The following is a 23840-nucleotide window of genomic DNA, read 5'->3' as shown; positions in this document are numbered from 1 at the left end:
CTTTACTAAAGTGCTGATCTTCCACGTTGAGGTGGGTTATGCAACTAGATCACACACACAGGAGGGTTTTGTTAACACTGTGGGAGAAGTAGCCAAGGGATCTGCAATTATGTGGATCCAAACTATAAACCTCTTACGCAGGAATGCACAGGAGATCAGCTGCATTCCTACAGTCCAGAGCCTGTGGTAAAAGCACAGAAAAAGCTCTAAAGCTACTAAACTCGAAAAAAGAGTTTTTTCACCCTCCCAGTTTTTCTTTTGCTTAGCTTGTTTACTGGGACACTGGAGAGGCAGGACACAGATGCAAAACACCTCTGTTCACACTGAGGTCTAATTTTTATGTCAATACCTTAATGCTTTCACAGCTGAATGTTTTAGCAGACACAGCCAAGTACTCCAGGATTGTAGACTGAGTTTGGAAAGGGGGGGGGGGGGGGGGGACGGAAGAGAAAGAACAGCTTTCCATTTCTTTCTTTATGATTTTTTAAAGATAATAGAACAAATTACATGTGAGAAACGCCTAAAATGTAATCTTCATTAAAATGTTTAAGTTTAGATTTTGTGTTTGGAAGTTTTTCTGCTTACACTTCACATTCTATAAAGTAATTACTGATAAATAAATGCCACACTGTAGCTGTACTACCATCATAGCAGTAATAAAATCAATTTTCACTCTGTCTGCTGCCCAGTGATAATATTCAGAAGTTATTTGTCAGATACTGCTGTTCTACTTTGGCAGAAGGTGGTCTATCCATATTTCTTGTGAGAAAGCAAACTTATATTCAGAAGAAAGAAAAAACTTATATCCAGTAATGGCATTGGTAAAATAATCAAAAGAAAAATATATGATACCAGTAATTTTCAATGTATAATACCTTATAATACATTTCAACACCCTATTCCAATCACACTGTATTTTTCAGAATGCACAGATTTTTAGCTTGAAGAGTCTTATGATGGTTTCTTATGACCATTTAGTGTATCACGAGGCTAATTCAGAGTCAGTATAATCAATAAGGAAGCACAGTATCTACATCTGTCACATCAAGGTTAAGAAAATGGAAAGGGTATTCAAAACATATAACCAAAAAATCCCACAGAGTAAAACTCACATCTGTGCAGGGGGACAAAAAAGGGTTGTGTTCCGCTCAAGTCCTTTAGTACAAGATAAAGTTTACACAACAGGAAAGTTCCTATGTTGGTCCTACTACAACATGCAAAGTTCTATTATCAGTTAAAACTGAAACAAGATTGGGCATGTATTCTGGAATTTAAGATAAGCTCTTTTTAAAATATTTAACTGGGAAAACTAAGAATTTATCTTAAGTATTTATCCTATTATTAACTGACAAATGGTCTTATATTTCTAAATGTCTGAGTTACCCCTCAGTTCTTCGGCATATCACTAATTTTATGCATATAGCCTCTTGGATGCCCCGAAAAATAAACAAAACAGCAGCAGCTGAACAGTCAGCCACATTCATTGTACTTAATGCATAAGGTCATGTTTTAAATTTGGGTGCTGGTGCTGATATTTACACATATAAAATTGCTATTTTTATGTTTGGATGCTGGTTTGAATAACAAATATAGAACTGGAAACTCAAGTTCACCTACAATTTCAACACTAGCTTTAGAGCACAGTATCAGTGACTTTAAATATAGTATAGAATAGCTTACCAGCTGTTATCTCTACAATTAATTTTATGTTTGATATCCTTGTAGCATTATACTTCCCTGGAGATTTACTGTATTTGGAACCACCAATAAAAAAACACTCGCGTAAGATGAAATCTCAGCTTTCTGAAAGTAATAGCAAAACTCCCACTGACTTCATCAGAGGCAAAATTTCTGACATTATGTTTTTAATCTAAACTTGCTAGCTTGCTACATTGCACTGGTTTGCATAGCGCATCTCACTTCTCTTGAGGATTATAGGAGACTTGATTATCAAGAAGGGTTATCTGCACTGATCCAGCCACACAGGCTATGATAGGCTATTGGTAGCTAGCACTATAGTCTAAGCATCACAGACTACAAATAAATGTTCCATTTTCTGTACATCATCTCCCTGTTTATTGGGAGTTCACTGTAAATTTCCTTTGATTTCCAGTGGATTCTGATATATGAGTAAGTGCAAAGTGATATTTATTATCACGGTTCATTGGTTCGTTTTATTTTATTTTGCTATTGCTCTTTCAAATAACAGCATTGCTAATGATTTTGGGTGTGTTAGGAATAAATGTTGTTTCTACAATGTATAAGCATGGAAATGTTTAATTTATATACTCTCATTTAGCTAAGACCAGTGTAAAATAGTAATACTTAAAAGAAAAACATAGCGTCAAAATGGTGTGATAAATACACACATATATATATATATACACTTTTTTTTTTTTTATTCTTGAAGTTATTTCCCACCAGTTTATCATAACTTTTTGGTCCATTTTAATGCCCAAATAACTATAGTGACAATATATCTTCAAACTAAACAAAAATTGAATCTTAGCCTAAACATTCTGAATATATTCTGACCAACAGTAAGCTATAAAATAGAATCTTCCATGGTATCTCAGAGTGCTGTATGTAACACATATAACTTATGCTTACTGTTGTACTATTAATATTAGTCAAAAAGTACTTACAAAATAATTAAGTAATTTTTAGAAAACTATATTCTATTACTAGTGCAACATAAACCTGGCAATAAAGGTACATGGCTGTACATGTCAGTGTAGCTAACACTATTACAACTGGAATGGCAGGTCAGCAATACATTGTCTTCTCTGATACCCACTTTTTATTTCCTGTTTTCACAACAGGATGCTATCACCAAAGACAGGCGTTTCTTTTCAGGATACCATCCTCCCCAGAGTGACAGTCTCTGGTGCTTAACAGAAGAGTTGGAGAAAAACCTGTTACCGAGGCTTATTGTCCTCTGCATCCTTCACAGAACTGAACTGGCCTCTTTGGGTATTGCTAATTGAGGGACTGTTTTTACATGGACTGTGACAAATATAGAAAGGAAGCAGAAGATGGTAACTTTAACTTCAGTTCATATTCCCTGGATTTTAATTGCTCTGATAAATAGCAAGAAAAATGTCATACAAAGCAACTGATGACAAGACCCTGAAGTTATTAAAAAAATGCTAACCAAACTTTGTTCATGTAGACAGGGGTGTAATCAATTAACCTGTAACCAGTCAACTTTGGTCATTTCCTTTTCTTTGACAACAAGGCAGTTCAAAATAAACTTTGATCCTCAATGAAACTCTTAAACTCATAGAATTCAGCATTAGTCATTATCATAGATGCAACCTGAAATAGAAATGAAATGCAAATATATTAGTATTCTACAGTACTTTGATTCAAGGATGAAGTTATTTGTTGTAACTGAATTTAGTATTGTTTGAAATGTCTAACATACCATCACCAATATCATCATAAATCTCTCCATCACTGTAAAACAGAAAAAGGGGAAAATAATGTATTTAAAAATTAATTTAAATTTAATAAATTAATATTTCTATTTGCATGTAGACATAAAACGAGTAGCATGGTTTAGATATGTAGCAAATAATTCATTTGCTAGTTAGGAAAATGCCAGCTTCATCCACAGGTTTTACCTATACTTTAGCTATATTTTAATTCAGAGGACTCAGCAAGATGGCCAGGTCAAAGAATTTTCAGTGAAGGGTAAAGCTGGATACATTTCTTTCTAAACTGATAGGTTTCCTTTGTTAAAAGAATTTAAAAATACATTTTTTTCAGTGGCTGTTTTAACAAACTCATAGATACATTTCCTTTAAAAATGAAATTCTTACTGAATTTTTAAATCAAAACCAGAAAAGATGAGTGAAGAAAATCAGTATGTCCTTGCAACGCTTATTTGTTCTTGTATTTGTCAATGTGACAATGGTTTTGGAAGAACAGCTTTGTAGATAATGAATTCAGGTAATGTCTATAAATGATATAGGCATCATGAGTTGTAGGAATTTTCAAAATGTGTCACTTAGATACATGAATAGTCCCATGGAAGCCAATAAGGCTATTTATGTATGTTAAGCACTTATATAAATGCTTGCCGGCCTGAATTCTAAAACAGACATCTGATTTAATATTTAAAAGCCTGACATAAAGCCCATTGAAGGAAATGGAAAGGCTTTGTCTGACAAGGGTTTTGGATTAGATCCTAAATGCTGAACCCCACATGATTATTCTGAGCAACACCAAACCTTCTCAATCCCAATAAGACCGAAATAAAAATAAACCTAAGGAAAAATTGGTCCATTTTAGTTAAACATTTGAAATTGGCCTCAGTGCACTTAGCCACATTAATGTGCAGTTTGCTAATAGATTGCAGTCCCAATAATACTCAATTTATGTCATTTTTCATGGCTTAAACCAGAGTTTTTGGGTAAGCAATGAGGAATGGAGCCCTGGATTATTTCCAGCATACGGGTATGTGAGAAATTCTTGAAAAAGCTAAACTCTAAAAAAAATTCATATTTACAGGACTAGTACCACATACGAAAACAATTAAATTTCACTTTTACTTAACAAACAGTTTAGAATAAAACTGAGTATTAAAGCAAATTGTTCAAAATGATCATTTGGTACTTACTTCTCAACTAAATTGCTTCTCAGAACGTAGCCATCTGTAAAATTGAAATATATATGTATTTAAGTTAAATTTAAATATTCATGATATTTATACTGTTGCTGGAGCTAGTGAAATACAGGTTTTCTTGGTGTAGTGAAATACACATTTCAGATAGGAAAATATATAGATCGATAATAATGTAAATGGAAAATTTTGCTATCATACAGATTTTGAAGAAATATGTGTAGTTTCCTAATGGAACAAAAATGTATTTCAAGATGTATACACCAGTTAATTACCATTAACCATAATTGTTTAAAATTTTTTAATTGTATCAAATGATAAAAAGTTTTTATATAAGAATATGGAAAAATATTAGAATAGCCGCTCACCAGTGAATTAATCTATCATTCTGTTGCATTACTGATAGAGTCAGATACCTTTAATCACTTGAAAAAGTTACTTGCTTTTTTTGGTAAAAGACCTCTACTGATACACTTACTTGTCAATTGGCATAACATACATGACCAAAGCAAAACCCGTAACAATAATTACAGATCTGTAGGTAAACATTAGTATGTACAGACAAAATAATACAGTTTTAAAGAGGACACATCATCTTACACTAGACTTGAAATTACGATATAATTTTCCTTCTTTTATTGAGTTGGAGACTTAAATAGTCACGCTAAAATGCTGCTTTTTCAATGATTCATGTACTCTACCATACTCACAGGTTTTAAAATGACTTAATTAGTTTTACTTGTAAAATTCTTTTGCATTCTTTGCATGGAGCTGCTATTGCTTCATGTTTATTTAGAGGAACCTTCATATAGTACAGAAAACACCACTTTTCTGCTAGTATTTCTGGTGATGATATTTCAGGTCCATTTACATCAACCTCCAGATCTTACTATTTAACCTAAAGGAATTCTTTACTTATTTGTTTGAACTTTTCTGACACACAAGACATGAAAGTATCCTTAAAAAAAAAAAAAAAACACAGTAATGTCTACCTAAGGAATCTCATATTTCATATGACATTTTTTCAAGCATTTTTTACAACCCATTGCTAATTTTATTCTAACTGAAACTGCCCTTTATAAGATGTGTAACTTTACTACTTTTCCTTGCAAATTAGTATCAAACACAATGACTTCATACTATGCCGAAAAGCTGCTGAATTATCACAGTCTTCAACTGGCAGATGTTTTGATGTGTAAAAACACCCCAGGATTTCTATATGGAATATTGGAAGAGTTATCTGACAAGAATAATATCCTGAATAATTCTGCAAATGGTAATATGTAACTATTTCTTATATAGAATTTTTCTCTGTAAAGAAACATTTGTATAATTCATTTTAAGTTGGTGTATTTCCATCTTAAAATATAGGCAGATATCACATATTGCTATAAATCTCAAATATAAATAGTTTTCTCTAGAATGTGCTATACTGATTGCCCATCTCATATAACAGAACAAATTAGTGATTTGCTCTGTGAAGGCCATAATACATTAAAATCAATGCATTTTTAAAAGAAATTTCTCTCTTGTGTTACAGCTGAATGTTGCCTGAAAGGCATTAATTTCATGTAATAATATTTTATTTGACACTAATCTGCTTTACTTCAGTTTATGACTTAACAGTTAAATGAATGCAATCAGAATGAAAAATAACCTACTTAACCCTCTATATAAACCAACGTGTGTTAGGTAAAGTCTCTGTAAGCTCAATAATACTGTTTTCAATCAGTCATAAAACCATAATAACCTCTTTGTAAGAAAGCTAAAGAATAAATTACCTGTTTTCTTATTTAGAACAGTATCCAAAACTTAAAATTATTGCAGGCATCCTTTGAAAAAAATTATACAAAATTGTGTTGCTAAGAAAATGGAAAAATATTTCTATGCATTTAATATTTGATTGCATCTGTATTAGATAAAATAGGTGCTTAATTTGCCTGTATTCATGAGGATTTGATACTTACAAAAATTCTATTACAGATTTTGCCTATCAAGATTGTTAAACTGCAAGTAATCTTGAACAGTCCAAAGAACTTAAAGCTGCAGATTTTCAGTCATCTATGTAGTTTCTCAGGCTAAATGCAAGCCACTACACTTAGGCTGTTGTTTATTCAACATATTCTTTTCCTGGTTCTCTTTCCTCAGACTTTATCTGGGATAAAAGCATGGAAATGGAATGTTCTTTAAAGACATCATCTTTTTAAAATTCTCTTTAAGCAGAGTCCAATTATTTACAGGACTCCTAAAGTCTCCCTGGGAGTCATTCAAAATCACTCAGCCAATCTCATCTTCTCTGTTTTTAATTTTCATTTTTTCATGCAAATCTACATGAAAGCCAAGTTTCTTCAGTTGCAGTCATGGTATACAAACATAACATGCTTGCAAACCAAACATACACAGTAAATGACAGTCCTTCTAATACTGCAAAGATTAACCTTGAGGCAGGAGCCTCAAGGCTACATTTTCCTATGGGTCCCTAGCCCCTGGAAATGTTGCAGACAGCCTCTGCCTACTCTGCACTCTTTCAGACTCTTTCCTAATCAGGAACAAGGCTCCAAGATTACATGTCCAAAGTTTTATCTAGTTCATTCATATTTGTGTGGCTTCCATAATAGGGGAATAGGGGAGCAAGTCAGCAAACTCAGTCTTGGTTACTTAGCATAACTGAAAGCTATGATGCATCATGCCAACAGCTTTCTGGTAGTGTAAAGGAGGCTTGGAGAGGACACAGCTTACATTTTCAAGCACTGACATTCATCCACATCCTAATGTTTAAGAAAAGTCCATGAAAGTGAATTGAAAGATCTTCTGTATCTCAGAAGATACATGGATCTGACCAAGGCAGAAGTAACAAGGGATTTGAGAGTAAATGAGAATCAGTTCCTTGTGTCATTTTAGTAATTTCAAATCATTTGGTAGCTATAAAAATAACTCATAGCAGAGTATGTTCCTAAGCTCATCAGTCCTTGCTCAACAAGGTGGGAGGATACTATAACGTAATTCCTAATTTTAACTGCCAGTAGAGGCATAGAAGCTAGGGAAGTACATCGTAAGTTGAAGGATGAATGGAAGAATTCATATGCAAGAAAGTAACAAGAATATTTTTAATTGTTGATTTTCAGTCTATCTGGTCTTCAAAAGTTAAATTATACTTTTAAGATATAAGTCTACTCCAGCTACAGCAAATAACCAAAACTGTCAGGTACTTACATGCAGTAGGATTTGAGCCTTACTAATTAGTGTGAAACTTGACAGAGATCTATTCAAAGTTTTTCAGGGTGGGTATTTTTATTTGTTTTGCTCTTTTATGCATAGCAAAGCAGTAGGTTCTGTCACTATTTGAAAGGCTTTGAAGACTACTGTGAGGAAAACAAACAACATGAACTACTTTCTACTTTGTTGTTAGTAGCTTAATTCAAAAAGTGTGGCATTCAAAGCTGCTCTTGGGGAAGAGGCTACACTAGGTCAATCCATATTTTGAAAAACCTATGTGTGGTTATGCAAGAAAATCTGCATCCTGATGGCCTGCCAGGAAGAGGGCTATACTTCAGTTACAACAGATGAGTACACAGGGGAAAACAATAACAAGTTACCAAATTCACTTCAGAGGTATATGGCATCGGACTGCCTTCTAGTTAGGGCAGCGGTAAACAGCGAAGGTGAGTTGTTTATTTAGAAAGCTGTTACTTCGAACACACTCTATTCCTACACACAATGAATTCTTTTCGGGAGATTTGAAAAGTACTGTAGCAGAAACATAGTAAGAAAGCAAAACCAACAGTAGATGGTCCAGACTTCTCCAAAGAATGCAGCAACTCCTGCCAATGCACACCCTGGCCAAGGCTTCCAAAGGAACACTGGAAGGACGTGTAGCTGCAGCTGCTGCCTTGACAGCTCCCAAAACAGGCAGGCACGCCAATGAGGATATGCGCCTTGGAGCTGCTGGGGGAAGACTCCTTTTCCTCCCTAGCCTGTTGAAAAGATTAAACTCCAGCTCTGGCAATCCAAAGTAAGAGCTAATAAGAATACTGCCGTTGATTTTCCCTTGGCTGAAATTAATGGGCAAGTGCTTCTAAGAGGTGCGGCAAGGATTCTACTGCTTTCCTAGATTGTGTGGTATCACAGCTATATTTTGCATGTCAAGTGATGAGACACAAAAGCACCGAAAGACATCTGCTAATCTTAGTTGATGCAAAGCAAGATTTACATAAATAATTTGTCCTTCCTCTCACATTTGGTCTGCCTTGCCTATCTGAGTTGTAAACTTTTAAGGAACTCTAACACACTCTAGGAGCTACTGTAAGTAATAATAATAATAAAATAACAGCAATCTACCTATTGTCAACCATCAGGCAAGGAAAAATACATGTATTAGTCTCTGTCTGAGCATGACAAAGAAGGCTTTCTTCTGACTCAAGTTGTGCTGAACAATCATCTTTGACAGCCTAATTTATAGCACATGCATTCTGTACTACAGTTTTTTAATAAAACTTACATTTTCCTTCTTCATTCCTGCACAGGACCTTGGTATCATCTGTATTTTCTATAATTTCAAGAGACTCCCCTGGTTTAACCTGTAAGTCTTTAGATCCCCATCTTCTCTGGGGTAAATCCTGGATTGTGGTACTAGAGTAAAGAACTCTAATTTCACCTTCAAACTGTAAAAATAAAATAAAGAGATGCTGGATAAAAATATTAATGCAAAAGCTATGATCGTGCATGTTTTATAATAATATATTCCCATTTATTGCTAACTTTCTGAAAGTTAGGTAAATAATTGTTTATGCTATCTAGTGTTTGTGCCCATTCTTGTTATTAGCACTTAGAAATGCTCATTTTTGCAGGCTTGTTGGTTATGGTGGCTGCCAGAGATTTGAAGATCTAAACCCCTTGCAAGGGTATAAATTGTAAGTTTTATTCAACTAAGAAACTTCCAGGATATTTATCAGATAGTTGACAGAATTACAAGTGAAAAAGTGGCACACAGTCAAAAAAGTCATATGTTGGAAATCTTTTTTGATACGAAGTGTGAATATCTCTCATACAAATATACAACTGCATGGTAATACTTGCATTCACCGCTGCTTCAGAAAGCATCAGACTGGCATCTTTCAAGAGCAAAATTCTCTTTCCATCAAATGTAAACTATCCCATACTATTCTCAAAGCATGGTAGCTCCAATCTGGATCCAGGATCTAAAATTAGATTTTCACTCTTTGTCCCTATTCATTCAGTTTTGGCCTCTACTCTGAAAGCATCTGCAAGATGGGAAATTTATTCAATTTTTAGCCAAATTCCACAACTGGAACACTCGAGAATGCAAAAGTTTTATGCTTCCAAATTCTCACAAAGGAGATAAATATTATTTGTTGTGAACAACAAGCCATCTTTTCTATTCCTGCATCATATAGTTTTGGCAAGGACAAAATGCATGAAACCTGTTTCGGCAATTACTCAGATGTATGACCTCTTTAAAGGTTTGTACATCACAAATGACAATGTTATAAGTTATAATTCATTGTGAATTGCACTGTTAATATTAAATCCTAGCCATTGTTTGGCCATGAAAGTTTGCTGGTGTCAAGCTTGAGGCAGAAATTGTCATGTTCCAAATTCTGCTGGTGAAAACTTGTAGTTTTCAAAGGTAGGATTTTCAAAAGCTCTAGGCGTTAGTTGAATTTTGACAGTAACTTTCCTCAGAAGTAAGTTAGATCAGTGATGAATGCCTTACTTGTTTGCCCCATGTAGAACTATATCTCTGTTTCTGTGCTAGTATTTTTATAAAGCATTAAACTGAAAGAGCTGGTACAGTCACACAAGCAAACAATTTAAAAAATACAAAGGATTTTGCATTAATGACTTATAACATTAGCAAAAAAAAAAAGTGGCAGATGGATGAAAACTAAATTCTAGATGAAGCCAGTTTCTTATCTGACCACAGTTTATAGATCCTGCTAAGTCTTAAGTCCAAGCATTGACATTTTATGTATGATGTGAGCTTGAACAAGTCATAATTTTTTGCGTGCTGAGCATATGTAATCTCAGGAACAGCTCAGCACCTAGAATCAACCAAAACAGGGTAAGAATATTTTTCTACTATAGTGGAAATGGGGAGTGTTTTGAAAACCACATAATTATTGTGTTTTTCTATCTTTTTAAATCCATAAATGCCCAGAATTATTATAGATGTTTGCTGAGTTAGTTCCTCTACACAACTTGAAACTGCTTTTTTGGTGACATTCTATTTAATTTTCAATCAAATTGGTCAATTTAAATAAAGTATTTTTGTATACTACAAGCTGAGAATTTTTTTTTGTTACTATCGTAATGGCAGTGAAATCAATGATGCTCTTTTGAAAGTGTTGCAAGATCTGCATTTAATGGAAAAAATAAGAATGGGAATTTAAAATCTGTGTTTAGAATACTGAGTTCAATATATATCCTACCATTAAATCTGAACATTCAAACCATAAATACTAATCACCTTTCACAGGTTAAATAATGGATTATTCACAAATTAAAGGAAACAAATTAGAGAATACTATAAATACATATTGGTCTTTATATTGTGTGTGAATAAAACTTACTTTGAACTTTTTTCTGAACTCTTTTTCTTCTCTTTCCATCTTTTTCAACTTCCGTGCATCTTTTTCATCTGGTTTACCTTTTCCAAGGCTCACTGGTTTTGATGAACTAAAACACAAGGTTACAGATAAAACCAAATGAGCAACATATATGAGGTATTGACAAACCCTCTGATAATTTCGGTGAACCTGCATTTACTTTCATACATATCTTCTTTCCTCCCTGCGAAACTAATATAGATAATTATAATACAATAGAGACTTGATTTCAGAAGGCATAAACAGTTGGGATTTTTTTCATACTTTTCTCTTTTCATGAGTTCTGAAATGAATATATCTACTAAATAAGTGAATATATAAAATTTTTCAAAGCATCTAGCTACTACAGCAATGAGAACCTTATAACTACCAAAAATAGATTTTATAAACAACACACATCATTTTGGAATCTCTAGGCAAGGGACAATTTTTCTGAAGTCTACATATCTTTGGGCAATAGGCTGAACATAACATGTCCCACTGTGGAGGCAGCTGGATTGTCTTAGCCTTTTGTATAACAGCTGCTTTAATTCCTATGTGCGTATATAACACCTTCCTACTCCAGGGAATCTGCACTGCATGCACAAAACTAAGGATCCATTTTGAGTGCTACTGTTTTTTCCACATCCATGCTGATTTGCGCCATTGGGCATGGCAGGGTTTCAATTCCTTAACTGCCTTTCCTCATTCTGTACCAGGGAATTTAAGGTCTGACTCTCTGGTTTCCTGATTTGTCTAGGAGTTGCAGATGACAGCTTCACTGATGAAAAATGTATGAGTATGCTTGAAGTAACCCAGATTAAGGCGGGCCATATCCTTTCCATTGGATATATACACTTAAAAAGCTCTCTCTGTTTTGATGCCTCCAGACTAGGTTATTGTAGTGCACTCTTTGCAGCTCCACCTAAGTGAAGTCAGCAATGGCAGAATGTGAAAAATTGCAGTCATTTCTGCAATCAGATACTCATCTGTGCTCATAACACATCTGTGCTGCCAAGATGGCTCTAACTTCCCCGTCCAGGGATAAAAGTTTTTGAAGTTTAACTTTACATTTCCAGATGTGTTCCATACTGATAACATACGGTAATATCGCCTTTTCTCACAAGATACTGGAGCAACTGAGATCAAATACAGCACTTATCCTAGCAGTCCTCAAATTTTTATAGAAGAGGACTGCATGCAGAGCATCTCCAATGAAGGATCTTTAACTCATGCATTCATTTGCACCTCTTATCCATCAGGGGTTGAATTTGTTGAAATTCAAAGCATGCCTATTAATTCTGCTGTCTAATATCATTATTGTTTCAATTTGAAAAGGAAGCACTGAATGTTCATCTGTAATTATCAAAAGCAGGGTTATGAGAACTACAAAACTTGACAACATCAAACAAAGCATACATTAGTAGCAATCTGCCTCTAGTAAATACTTTGAAAACATGTCACAGTATATTAAAGATTTCTAATCAGAGGAGTAATTCCCATGTTCACTTGCTTGAGTCCAGCTGATGGAGGAGGGAAGTCTGAGGCATCTACGTCATCATAAACATCACTGTCTCCACAATCTGAAAAAACAGTGTTCAAAAGAATGGAAAAATATTATGTGATCCTTGAGTAGTGAATACATTGTGTTACGATCTACCATAGTATAGCCAAGTTAACAAGAAATTGCAGCAATTACTGTAGCCATTTATCACCAACAGTAACTCAGCTTTCCCTTCTGTGCAATCCACTGTGCAAAACATACACCAGTTGCCCTTTTCAGAATAAGACTCTATTAATAATAACAGGTATTCACTGATATTTTAATCTTCTTAAACTGAAGCAAGTTTTAGCGCATGTTGGCTAATGCAATAGCCTTTAATCTTTATTTTAATTAGACTAGTTCCCACTGTGTTGTATCAAAGTATATTTTCAGGGTTTGACTTTAATGTACATTCAGGCACTTGTACAGCACTCTTGTCAATGTAAAGGTGCCTAGAAGTGAATACGAATCTTATGTGTGTTAGCTTTTAGGCCATATTGGAATGCCAAAGCAGTGAAAAGTATTCTTACCCCAAGAATATACTTTGAATCACATCCAGCATGTTTGTAGAAAGGAAGCAGTTGCTGAACTCATCAAATCCATGGCTAAAAAGCTCACAGTAGGAGATAAAATATTCAGAACTCAGTTCAGGCAATGGCCTCAAGAATTGCAAGAACTTGCTTTTTATTCCATGGCTGGGTTGATATTCATAGGTATTTGTTATCTTATGAAGACACCGCAAGTGTTAAAAATAACAACGAGCATCTCTGTTTATTTTTAAAGTCTTGCATTAAGTGTTTCTTTCCAAGTGCATCTGTTCATAATTAATGTCCAATAAAATGAACATGTGGAAATCTCTCACACAGAAAAATCATGACTTCTTAAAAAATACTTTAAACTGCCTTCTAGAGAGCTTGCACTGTATTTGTATGTCCCTGTCTGTAACCAAATCAGCCACAATACTGGAAATCTGTTCACTAGAACTGGATAAGCAAAGAGAAATCACGTTTCCTTCCTTGGATGCAGTGTTTTTGTGATAAGCATGATACAGAGTAATACATACAGAAAAAAGAATCAGGAATCAATACGGAGACAAAACAATGGACTATTTATTACCTTTTCCAAACTGCTTTGTTGGAGAAGTCACACTGAAAAGAAAAGATGCTCATTAAGTATTTATATTACATTAATAGGCTTTCACATGATCTAAATCATTTAAAAAACTCACAACACAATGGCCAAGTAATCTCTAGACATTGCGAAGCTCTGCTGACATTAAAAATACTCATGGAAAAAACACACTTTTACCACTCAATCAGAGTAAAGTAGTTCAGAACTGAATGAGAAAAGATGGTGGTAAGAACACCAGTTGCTGTTCTAACATTTAGGCAAGATGGGGAGAGGACAATCTTTGCATTTTTCTCTTTGGCACATTATTCCTACAATTTGGATTAATGGGACTAGATTTACCACTTTATCTCAGCTACATTGTACTGGTGAGCAAAACACATTTTAACTGAGGATATAGCAAACTTACATCACCAGGCTGGCACAAAGATGATGGATTATTTCAGTGCTTTTCACACACACAAAAATTTGTTATATTTTAGTTACTGGGTTCATGAGACAAAAAACAGTGTCATTATAGTATGAAGATTAAAAGAAAGGAGATCAGTATTTTTGCAGAAAAGTATCACCCTAAGATGCAATTTGATGCATGATTTATTAGGCTCCTGTGAGAACATGTTAGTAGCATGTGATCAATGCTTTATTAGAATTAGTTATAGTGCACTGTGATTTCCTGGAAGACTCTTACAACCAGTCTCCTTTATCTTCTTCCCCACTGACTTTGGTTCTTTTTTCTCGTACACTTTTCTTTTTGTCATCTTTGACCTTTAGCCTCTTCAAAATTCCCCAGGACCAGATATCATTCTTATCTTCATCCTGTGATACAGACCTTTGGAGTATGCACGCAATTATCACAATGTAAAATGTAACATTCTTTTTAGAAGGTCCAGTTTCAATTCTCCATCGATGTACATAATTCTTATTAATGACAACAAAGTATATCACAAGGTGAGCACATTTACTGTTTAAAACACTAAGCTAGAAATATGTATTTTAGGTCATTTATAGATATCGAGATATATTTACAGGTATAGATATTCATCTACCAATTTGCCTCTTTCCTGTTTTTACTAATCAAGCTAGCATTTTATTTTGTTATTTTCATGTCAGTACTGATCCATGCAGTTGGGGATTTGGGGATTTTCATGATTGCAGCTACTTTTGTGGACATACCAAAATTAATTACAAAACAAAATTTCTCCAGAAAGACCAAGGAACTTTTTTCTTTCTTAGCTTCATGGATCCATCCTGACATATACCCATTTGCTGATCATCCCAATACTTGCTATTATTATCCCAACTTTTAAGATACTAAAAGCCAAAATGATAACATTCTGGTAGAGAAGCAAATGATCTAAATGATATAAAACCTTACCAAATGCTAACATCTTCATCATCAATCCCATCATAAATTTCTTGATCAGAAGGAGGAGGCAGGAACATCACTTCAACAGATCAAACAATGAATTAATGCATTTAAATTTAATGCTATTAGAATAGAGCATTAATTACTGGCCTTATAAGTATGTCCTTATAATTACTGGCCTTATAAGATATGTTTGCAATGTTTCTGCAATACCCTTGCAAATGGAGTCTTTCTGTAAACCAGCACAGCCTATTTATTAAAAGAGCCATTTATGCTTACCAGTTGGGCACCTTGTCCACAGCATTTATATGTGACAGTGCCAAAATGAGAACACGAATAATGAAAAAAAAAAAAAACATTTACCATGTATTTGAAATGATAGATACAGTTTTTTGGCCCAATTACTGAGATGACTGGAGACTTTTTAACTTTTGTGTTACTCTAGTGATGACAGAAGATGCCAGACCAACATTCTCAGCAAATGACAGCTTGTGTTCATCCAGAGAAGCAACAGCAATGTAAGCTCCCCATTTTGGTCTCAGTTTTGACCTGTGGGCACCACCTCTTTCAGTGCAGGGTTAGCTCACTTTCCATGTCCAATTCTAGCCACTGGTCAGAATGCTCACTGAAATCTGTACTTAGCTGGCAGCAGCTTCCTTCTGCACTGCCAGGGGATGCTTCTCCCATGACTAGTATCTAAACTCTAAGCTAATAAGATGAGCTGTGCTCTCATGATCAGCAGAGAATGCTACATAAAAATAAATACTACCAAAGAGGAAACTTGTTTTGAATGTGTTTTCGACAGTGTGGAACTGCTGGAGTCATACTGATTAGGACACCAAAGTATCACTGGAACTGGAGTATAATTGACAATATTGCTGGCTATTTCAGAACTGACTTTCTCTTGCACAGAAACTCTTGGTCATGTAAATATTTTTCCAGTTATATCTGTGCTGTTTTGCAGTCTGTAGTCTGCTGGCATGCTTCTGATTCACTGTATCTCAAGATGAAACTTCTTTTTCACTCAAGTTTCGGTAGGTGGAAAGAAAGTGCATCTGGCTGTTACACTTCCTTGTTTCTTACCTGTTAGCTAACACTTAGCATGCTTATGGGTAATTACTTCATTATTTGGATGCTACAGAGGTCTGGATTTGCAGGCAAGCAATATGCAGAAACAACTCCCCCCCAGAAGTATATGCAGAACTTACTTTCAGTTCCAGTTTGACCACCACTCTGACTGAAAAGCAAAATGAGAGAGCTTTTAGGGAAAAACAGTCATTATTTGGAAAAAGAAAACATCACGAACACCCATCACTTTTGTGGTTATTAGCTTTAAACCCTTTTGCTTCGGCACTCATTGTCTACATTGCCAGCTGAGCACTGCAAATTCTGCACTGAAAGCTCAGGCATGTGCTTGCATGTTCTAAAAGGGCAATAACTAGATGCACCATTTCTTTTCTTCTCTCTGTCTTCACCACACTCCCACTAGTTTCTTACACTCAAACAGTAGTTGCATTCTCAGTAATGCTAAAGAAAACATGTCTTCCAATTCACGAGTGAATTAGCTCTCAGATGAGAAGGTATTTATTTTTAATAGATTCAGGTAAAGCAGGAAAAAATATTCTGATTTTTTTCATGGAAGTAATTCATTACAAAATAGAAGAAAAGGATTATTATGAAGTATCATCCACAATAATTCAAAGACCTCTTTAGTTAATGCAAAAAGGAAAGGGACACAGTATTTTGTAAGTAAAGCTCTGATGCAAATTCTCTATTTGCATAAATTAATGCAGATACATTGAAGGTAACAGAGCTGCACACTTTCATAAGAACAGAATATTTACTCCTAAATCTTTAAAATGTTACAATTTCCAATAAAGAGCCATTTTTATTTGATTTCAAGGAGAAGCAAATCGATGTCTACTTACAGCTATAACAATTCACTATATTTACAACATCTTTTACATTGTACATGATATCTTTGGGCTAAAGTACAAAATACATCTTAGGATCATAGGATAATTCAGATTGGAAGGGATCTCAGGAGGTCGTAGTCCAACTTGTTGGGAATAAACATATCATACTGAATACTGACTGAAAACTTCTCCAGTGCATCTATCTCCTTTAGATTCATCCTTCAGGAGGGAATTTTCATGAGACAAAAGGGTAAACAAATGAACTTAATGCTCAACTAGCTTTTACTGGATGATGCTTTAAACTTCTAACTGCATGTTTCTCACATTTCATGGGTTTCCTAGTAGCCCAATGTTCTAATGGTAATTAAAGAAACTGATAGGTTCATAGTAACTGCAATTATTTTCAGATCTTAAACTTATTAAATCAAGATCCTTGTTAAACTTTTGTGCCAACAAATCCTGAAATACAGCAGCTCTAGTCTTAATTTTGGAATATTGCAAATGCTACTGATAGTCAGATAATACTACCTGGTCAATAGGTTTTTTTAGTATGTCATTCTCGCATTGGTTTCAAAACATGCTGATATATGTGTCAGACCTTCCAACAATTCACTCTCATGAACTGAACAGAATGCTATTAATCACTAGAGAAGATACAAATGTCAAAATACAACTTAAAGGATTTAATGGATCTGATCCATTCATTCATCCATACTTATACTGTTACTTCAATATGCAACAGTGTAAGTATTCTTGTTTGCTTGAATTTAAAGAATTTTCTACATTCTTTGCATTGAGGTGGTTGATTGTAATGCCTGCCACAGTGAAAAAGATTGGCCCAAGATACTTTTGCAATGTAGTACCTGATGCTCAGATTACCTACAGCCTGGAACAACTAATGTAACTTTGTTCAAGCCTCTGGCTAAGTTATGATGATAAGAGATCAACAGGCAGTTAGGGAAATAGATTTTGTGCAACCGGCAAGAATATCACATGCTGAAACTATATTGGTTGCTTAAAGAATGCCAGCCTGAAGGCAAATCTTTCCAAGTGCTGTTCCTGGCACTCATGGGGATGTTCTAGCAGCTGAGGACCAGCTGCACCCAGCAGTCAGCCAGGTGTGATCCCTTTATTCCAGCCAGACCTCTAAGCAAAGGCAATGGGAAATATTCTAAACATTGGTGCAATGGATGAGTGCTGCAAGAGGGCTGTCCTACACATTGAAATCTTCCACACCCACATGCAGGTGTCTTTTTTGAATCCCAGTGCATGTGAGTCAGTACATCAGGACACGTGATGGAGAATGAACACCGGTTTGTTGAATCAGGTGACAGAAGCAGACTTTTATGTGAGGTCAAGTAACAAAGATACCACTGTCATGTTGGGTCATGTGATAGAATAGCCTCTTGTCGCAAGACTACTAGGATATTTAGCTGCAAGCAAGCTTGGCACCCTGCTGGAGATGGCATTTCCCCAGCTGCAGATCAGTTTGACCTGAAAAATATGGCACATTGAAGTAGAGAGGCTGTAACATGGCACTACATTGTAAATGCACGGGAGACTGTGCCACAGAAGAGAAGCTTCTGATACAGTCAAAGTATAGCTTATACCCATCTCATGGGATTTGGTTGGCCTTTTGTTAGAACTAACTACATTAGCCATGGTCTCTCCCTGAGGGCCACTCTAATCATGCCTCCAGAATTTCCTTCTCTTCAAAGGGAAGAGATAGCAAGACTCAGTTCCAGAGCAGTGAGGGTGATAAGGAGTTCCACTGTGCAATGAGGATTTCTTTTGCTTTTACAGTCTTTTATTCTTGCACGTTAGAAAAGACAGCATGTGGCTTCAAGAGACAGAGAACAAGAAAACAGATGGAGGGCAGAGAACTGCACTTCCTGTGGGTGAGCTGAAAATCTTGCATGTTTTGCTTTTAATTTTCTTTTGCGTTGCAATACTACAGCTCCGCTTTCAATACCACCAATTCCTCCTACATATGAATGTTTATAGCTGCTGGATTCCAGAGTCCATTCTTGTTCCTCTGACTACTTCAGCTTTAATAGATCAGTTACGTGCTTCTTATATAAATGACTGCTTTTCTTCTGTGACAAGAGTCTGGTTGGTAGTTGTAAAACTTCCCCTGTCTAGGCTGACTGGGGAAAATCATTAGTTCCCCTGAATGTGTTCTCTATACATACCTGCTAATGCTGTCCTGCTCTCCAACATCATCATACACTTCTTGGTCGCTGTCTGCATGTTTCACAGCAGCTCTGATGGCTGGTTGTTGTTTTCTTTTCAAAGAATCATAGTCAATCTCCACCACAGTTGTTTTAACGTATCCATCTAAATGAATGAAACCATGTAATTAAGCAGAGGCAGTTTTAAAGCTCATTGTGAACTGATGAGTGTAACAGAAGGTTCAGAATCAGTATGATTGAATTGTTTTGTATCTCTGAAAACTTTAATATAAATATTTTATTCCAAACAGCCTGACCTGGAGCCTTCAATCATCTACACACATACAAATTCCAGATCTGTCTCAGATATACCCTCAAACACTCCTCAGCTGGTATCAAGTTAACAGCACCTATATTTGCTTCCCAGCTGCAGTAGAAGAGTTTACCGTGCAGACTCCAGGGAGCAAGGTGGCGCAAGCTCCCTTTTGTCAGCTAATCTTGGGACCACTGCAGTCTGGTGGCATAATTTAGGATGGTCTCTGACATAAAGGTCTTGACAGGTCACTAGGAGGAAGGAATACTTTGTTTGCATGGATTGTGCTTTGGGCTGGTAGACACTGTGGAGCTACCTTGCTGCCCCCTTGCAGCTTCACTAAGGGGATCTGGTTACCATCTTGAGCGCACGGGCTTGGGAGAAACTTGAAGCACAGCAGTTGGCCTGAAACTGGGAACTCTTTCTCTGCAGCAGACATGCTGCCTGCATGAAAATGGGGCATGAATATATTTTCCCCAAGGGAAAAAGGCTCACATGGTTCTTGAGAATGGAAAATTCCCCACTCTGCTACTTCTGAACACGCCCTGGTGTGCTTTCCCTCAAATCTTTACCTGAGCTTCATGTGAAAAATAATTAACTAGATTTAATTACTGATAGACACTTGAGTGAAAATCATAAACACCCTTTTTTCTCACTTTATTTGAATTATCATAACTGCTTTTCCTCTATTGCTTGATCTCCTTTTCAGCCTTTCCATTACGGGCCTGTGAACACTTACGGCTGAAGCACTGAAGAAACACCATGGGCTGTACCTTTAACCCTTACGTCTGAGAAGTCTGGTACAGCTCATGATTTTGCTGTAGCGGACATCAGTTTACGAAAAGCCAGTGTAAATTAATTAATTAACTGCATATGCTCAAGAAAATACCCTTCCCCCAGCCTTCACTGAGATTTGTTTTCCACTTACAAAACGATCCAAGCAAAAGACTTATTTACAAAACCCCAAAGCATGTCTTTTTACAGCCAGTACTACAAAGTGCTCAGGTGGTATTGTCTGATTCTATACATGTGAACTGTCTTACTGAACTTAATTGTCATTCTAGTGTCCTTAAAAATCAAGCAAGTGCTTTTAATGCTTTTTGGTGATTTTAATGATTTTGATTGATTTTTTGATCAGTCTTTGCTGTAACTCAGCAGCCAGATCATCAAGACCCCATCATACTCATAACATCCACTGATGTAGTTTGTACAAGTAGGGAAACATCCTGGTTTTCAAGATTGAAAAAAGCTAGAAATCAGTGAGAAAAACCTCAGTTGAGAGTTAGAATCTTTCCATAAGACTAGGAACAAGATATACTCTTAAAACAAGATCTTATATTCTCTGGTTCCACATTAGGTACACCCATTTTATTTTATTTTTAAAACAAAGATATGAAAAAAGCCAACGCCATTACCTCCACAGAGCCAAATTCTAATGCCAATTTGAAGTCTGAAGGACACTGAATTACCCCCCAGTAGGTCCATGAAGATCCCAACATATTGTTCCTAACTTATTCTAGTGCTTCTAGATGTCACATTATGTTGAACAATAACTTCCTACAATGAACTGAGCCCCACATGCCAGGTAAGCACAGCGGGGTCAGTTGTGGTAATTATTTGCTTTGGTGGCCAGTGACTCAGCCTTGTTAATGCTCCTCCTTGGTATAACACTGCATATGCTTACACGTTTGCTGTCACACAGTGAAAACATTCAGGAGCACAGTGAAGAAGCAGAACTTACAAGATCCTTTTATCCTGCCCAGCCACTTTCCTTCTGGATTGTCTGTGAGGCGAATGATTTCAATCTGATCCCCCTGTTTGACAGTCAGCTCATTCTTTCCTCCCTTGTAGTCAGTACAAGCTCGTGCCTGATGAAGGACTTGAATGGGTCCCATTAACTGCACAGAAGGAGTAACAAATCACAGATGTGGAAAAAAGGAATTCTTTCTCAAACATTCAGGCAAAAGATAAAAGAACTGCAATGATGATTATTTATTTCACTGACATTTAAAACACTCTAGGCAAATAAACGGGCATCATCCCTATCCCCAACTACACAATTTAAACTAATAAGCAAGGATGAAAAGAGAGGGCTATCACATAGCAATAAAGCAGCTAAAGGAGTGATGGGCAAAATCACAGAAATATTAACACTAAAACCAACAGGTTAACCTGTGAAACCTTTCCTCACAAAACAGACATGTATTTATTCCAGTGGGCAGCTCCATGTAGTTTCAGCAGGGCTATTCATATGAATAAATATTCATAAACATAAATAAGTCTACCACATAATGTTCTGTGTTTACAGCTCTGCTCTATAAATGATCCCACAAGTACCCACAAAAGATGATCACACTGTTTACTAGAATTCAGGAATCTCTGTGAAATCTGTAGTATATGTTATGGAGAAACCCCTTTTGACTTTAATGCCTGTGGCTTTAAGATACATGTGGCCTTGTAGATGTGACTGTGGATCTATCCCTGTGTAGGTGGCAATGGAAAAGAAAACGTGCACTTAAATACATTTGCATGCATTTAAGAATAATATCATATTTTAATGTCCACAAGAGAGCAGTCTGCAGTTTGAAATCTTTCAATGTGCTAATGCCTACACTTCACAGAATTGGTCTTTTCAGACTTGGGAGAAGTCTCTATCAAGGAGACGTGGGGCCAACACCCTGAAAAACACCAGCTAGGCCACACCACTGTTATTTACTATTAGTATTTTTTTTATTATTTGCCCCTTAACTCATGTCAGTCTCTCCACAGCAGACCAAGGCTATGAAGTAGGAAAAATGCTGTGGCTTTACTGTGTACAGAGCATTATAGACAGGGGGAGAAACAAAGCCACCCGCTACGCACGATGAAACTGATAGGAGCATAGCAGAGGATTATGAATAGGCATTGGCTAACAGAAAATGACTGGCAGATTTGCAAACTGTGGGAGCATGCTGACCATCAACTACATAAAAAAATGATATAAAACAGAAAGAACTGGCTTGTTATTTAGCCTCTAGGCTTTGACAGTGACTTTGACTCCCTGACACATGTGCGCTATTCTTTTCCTTCCCCTTTAGTCCCTTTAGGCTGGAGACCTAGGCAATCAAGCAATGTACTGCTCTTTAATGCTGAGTTTTCTTGAGGGCTGGATCCTACTGTATCTGGCTCTAGTTAAGCAAAAAACACTAAGTATATGGATTCCAATTACCACTTTTGATGCTATTCTAGTGATGTAAAAGGGTTTAAATAGAAAAGGGACACTTCTTAGAGCTTTTTTACACAGAAAGAACAGAAGGGCATTTAACAGAAAATGTAATTTATGAGCACTGAAATCTTTGTGATCAATACAGAGTCTGAAATCAAGCATATGCCAAACATAAAAAGGGTTAAATTAAACCTTTACTGAGAATTTATCCAGGCTCCTGAACTACCTAAAGCTGAAGACTGTATTCCAAATGCTTCCACATATCCTTGCCTGGATTACAAAACAAAGCTTACTTTGAACTTCTTCCTGATTTCCTGTTCTTTCTTTTCTTTTTCCTTTTGTTCTTTCTTCTCTTGCTCCATTCTTTTCTTTTCTTCCTTGTCCCGCTTCTTCTCTTTTTCCGCTGATGTTGATCTAAAAATGCATTGCCAGGACTGAATGTAGGGGTCAGTAGCAGTGAAACACATCTCACTAGAGCTTACTTATCCAAGGTCAACAAAGAACTATATGTAATGGGAAAAGATTTCTCCCAGTGATATCAAAGACACATATGCTATACCCCAATGTGGCTGGTGTGCAACAGAGGAAAGAGCCCCTTCTCTTATGCTACATACATAATTTAAACTGGCTGTCCTCAAGATGACAGTATGCCAGAGGGTTCTCTGAAGGTAACAGACTGGCTCTGCAAGTACATGTCCAAACATCTCTGAGCTAATTTTAGCAAGCAACCTTCGAAACTGATAGCAGTCTAGGTGTTGTGGCACTGACTGCAGCTGCTAAATATTTACTGGGGCCATCAATGGTGACTGATGCAGCCTGGACTGAAGCCTGAGCAGCCACGACTGCACTGCTGTTTTAAACCTAACTGAAAGCAATTCCAGCTATGTTTGTACAAGCGGCAGTCACTCTTCTGTACTGCATCATTAATGTGCCTAACATGCCAGAGGACATTGCCTGGTGTGCCTT

At 36.2% G+C, this 23840-nt stretch overlaps 1 protein-coding gene across 5 annotated transcripts in view; it reads right to left on the bottom strand.

Moving 5' to 3' along the window:
* Window positions 1–2160: 2160 nt before the first annotated feature.
* The window catches only part of LOC135323489 (FYN-binding protein 1-like), a 73226-nt gene continuing 51546 nt past the window's right edge, over window positions 2161–23840 (bottom strand). For 4 of the 5 annotated variants that reach the window (XM_064501442.1, XM_064501445.1, XM_064501443.1 and 1 more), the window contains exons 7-19: window positions 23168–23288; window positions 21411–21567; window positions 19378–19522; window positions 16478–16506; window positions 15279–15348; window positions 14592–14732; window positions 13892–13923; window positions 12746–12815; window positions 11218–11323; window positions 9126–9288; window positions 4625–4658; window positions 3428–3459; window positions 2161–3318 (exon numbers count right to left, since the gene is read on the bottom strand). In XM_064501442.1, coding sequence (XP_064357512.1) covers window positions 3296–3318; window positions 3428–3459; window positions 4625–4658; window positions 9126–9288; window positions 11218–11323; window positions 12746–12815; window positions 13892–13923; window positions 14592–14732; window positions 15279–15348; window positions 16478–16506; window positions 19378–19522; window positions 21411–21567; window positions 23168–23288 — 1123 coding nt within the window. In that variant the 3' untranslated portion in view covers window positions 2161–3295. The remainder of the gene's footprint in view (window positions 3319–3427; window positions 3460–4624; window positions 4659–9125; window positions 9289–11217; window positions 11324–12745; window positions 12816–13891; window positions 13924–14591; window positions 14733–15278; window positions 15349–16477; window positions 16507–19377; window positions 19523–21410; window positions 21568–23167; window positions 23289–23840) is intronic. The other variant, XM_064501446.1, reaches the window with a different exon arrangement.

This window comes from Dromaius novaehollandiae, chromosome Z, assembly GCF_036370855.1.
Source record: "Dromaius novaehollandiae isolate bDroNov1 chromosome Z, bDroNov1.hap1, whole genome shotgun sequence".
NCBI lineage: Eukaryota > Metazoa > Chordata > Aves > Casuariiformes > Dromaiidae > Dromaius > Dromaius novaehollandiae.
This window is presented reverse-complemented; position numbering and strand designations above follow the sequence as displayed.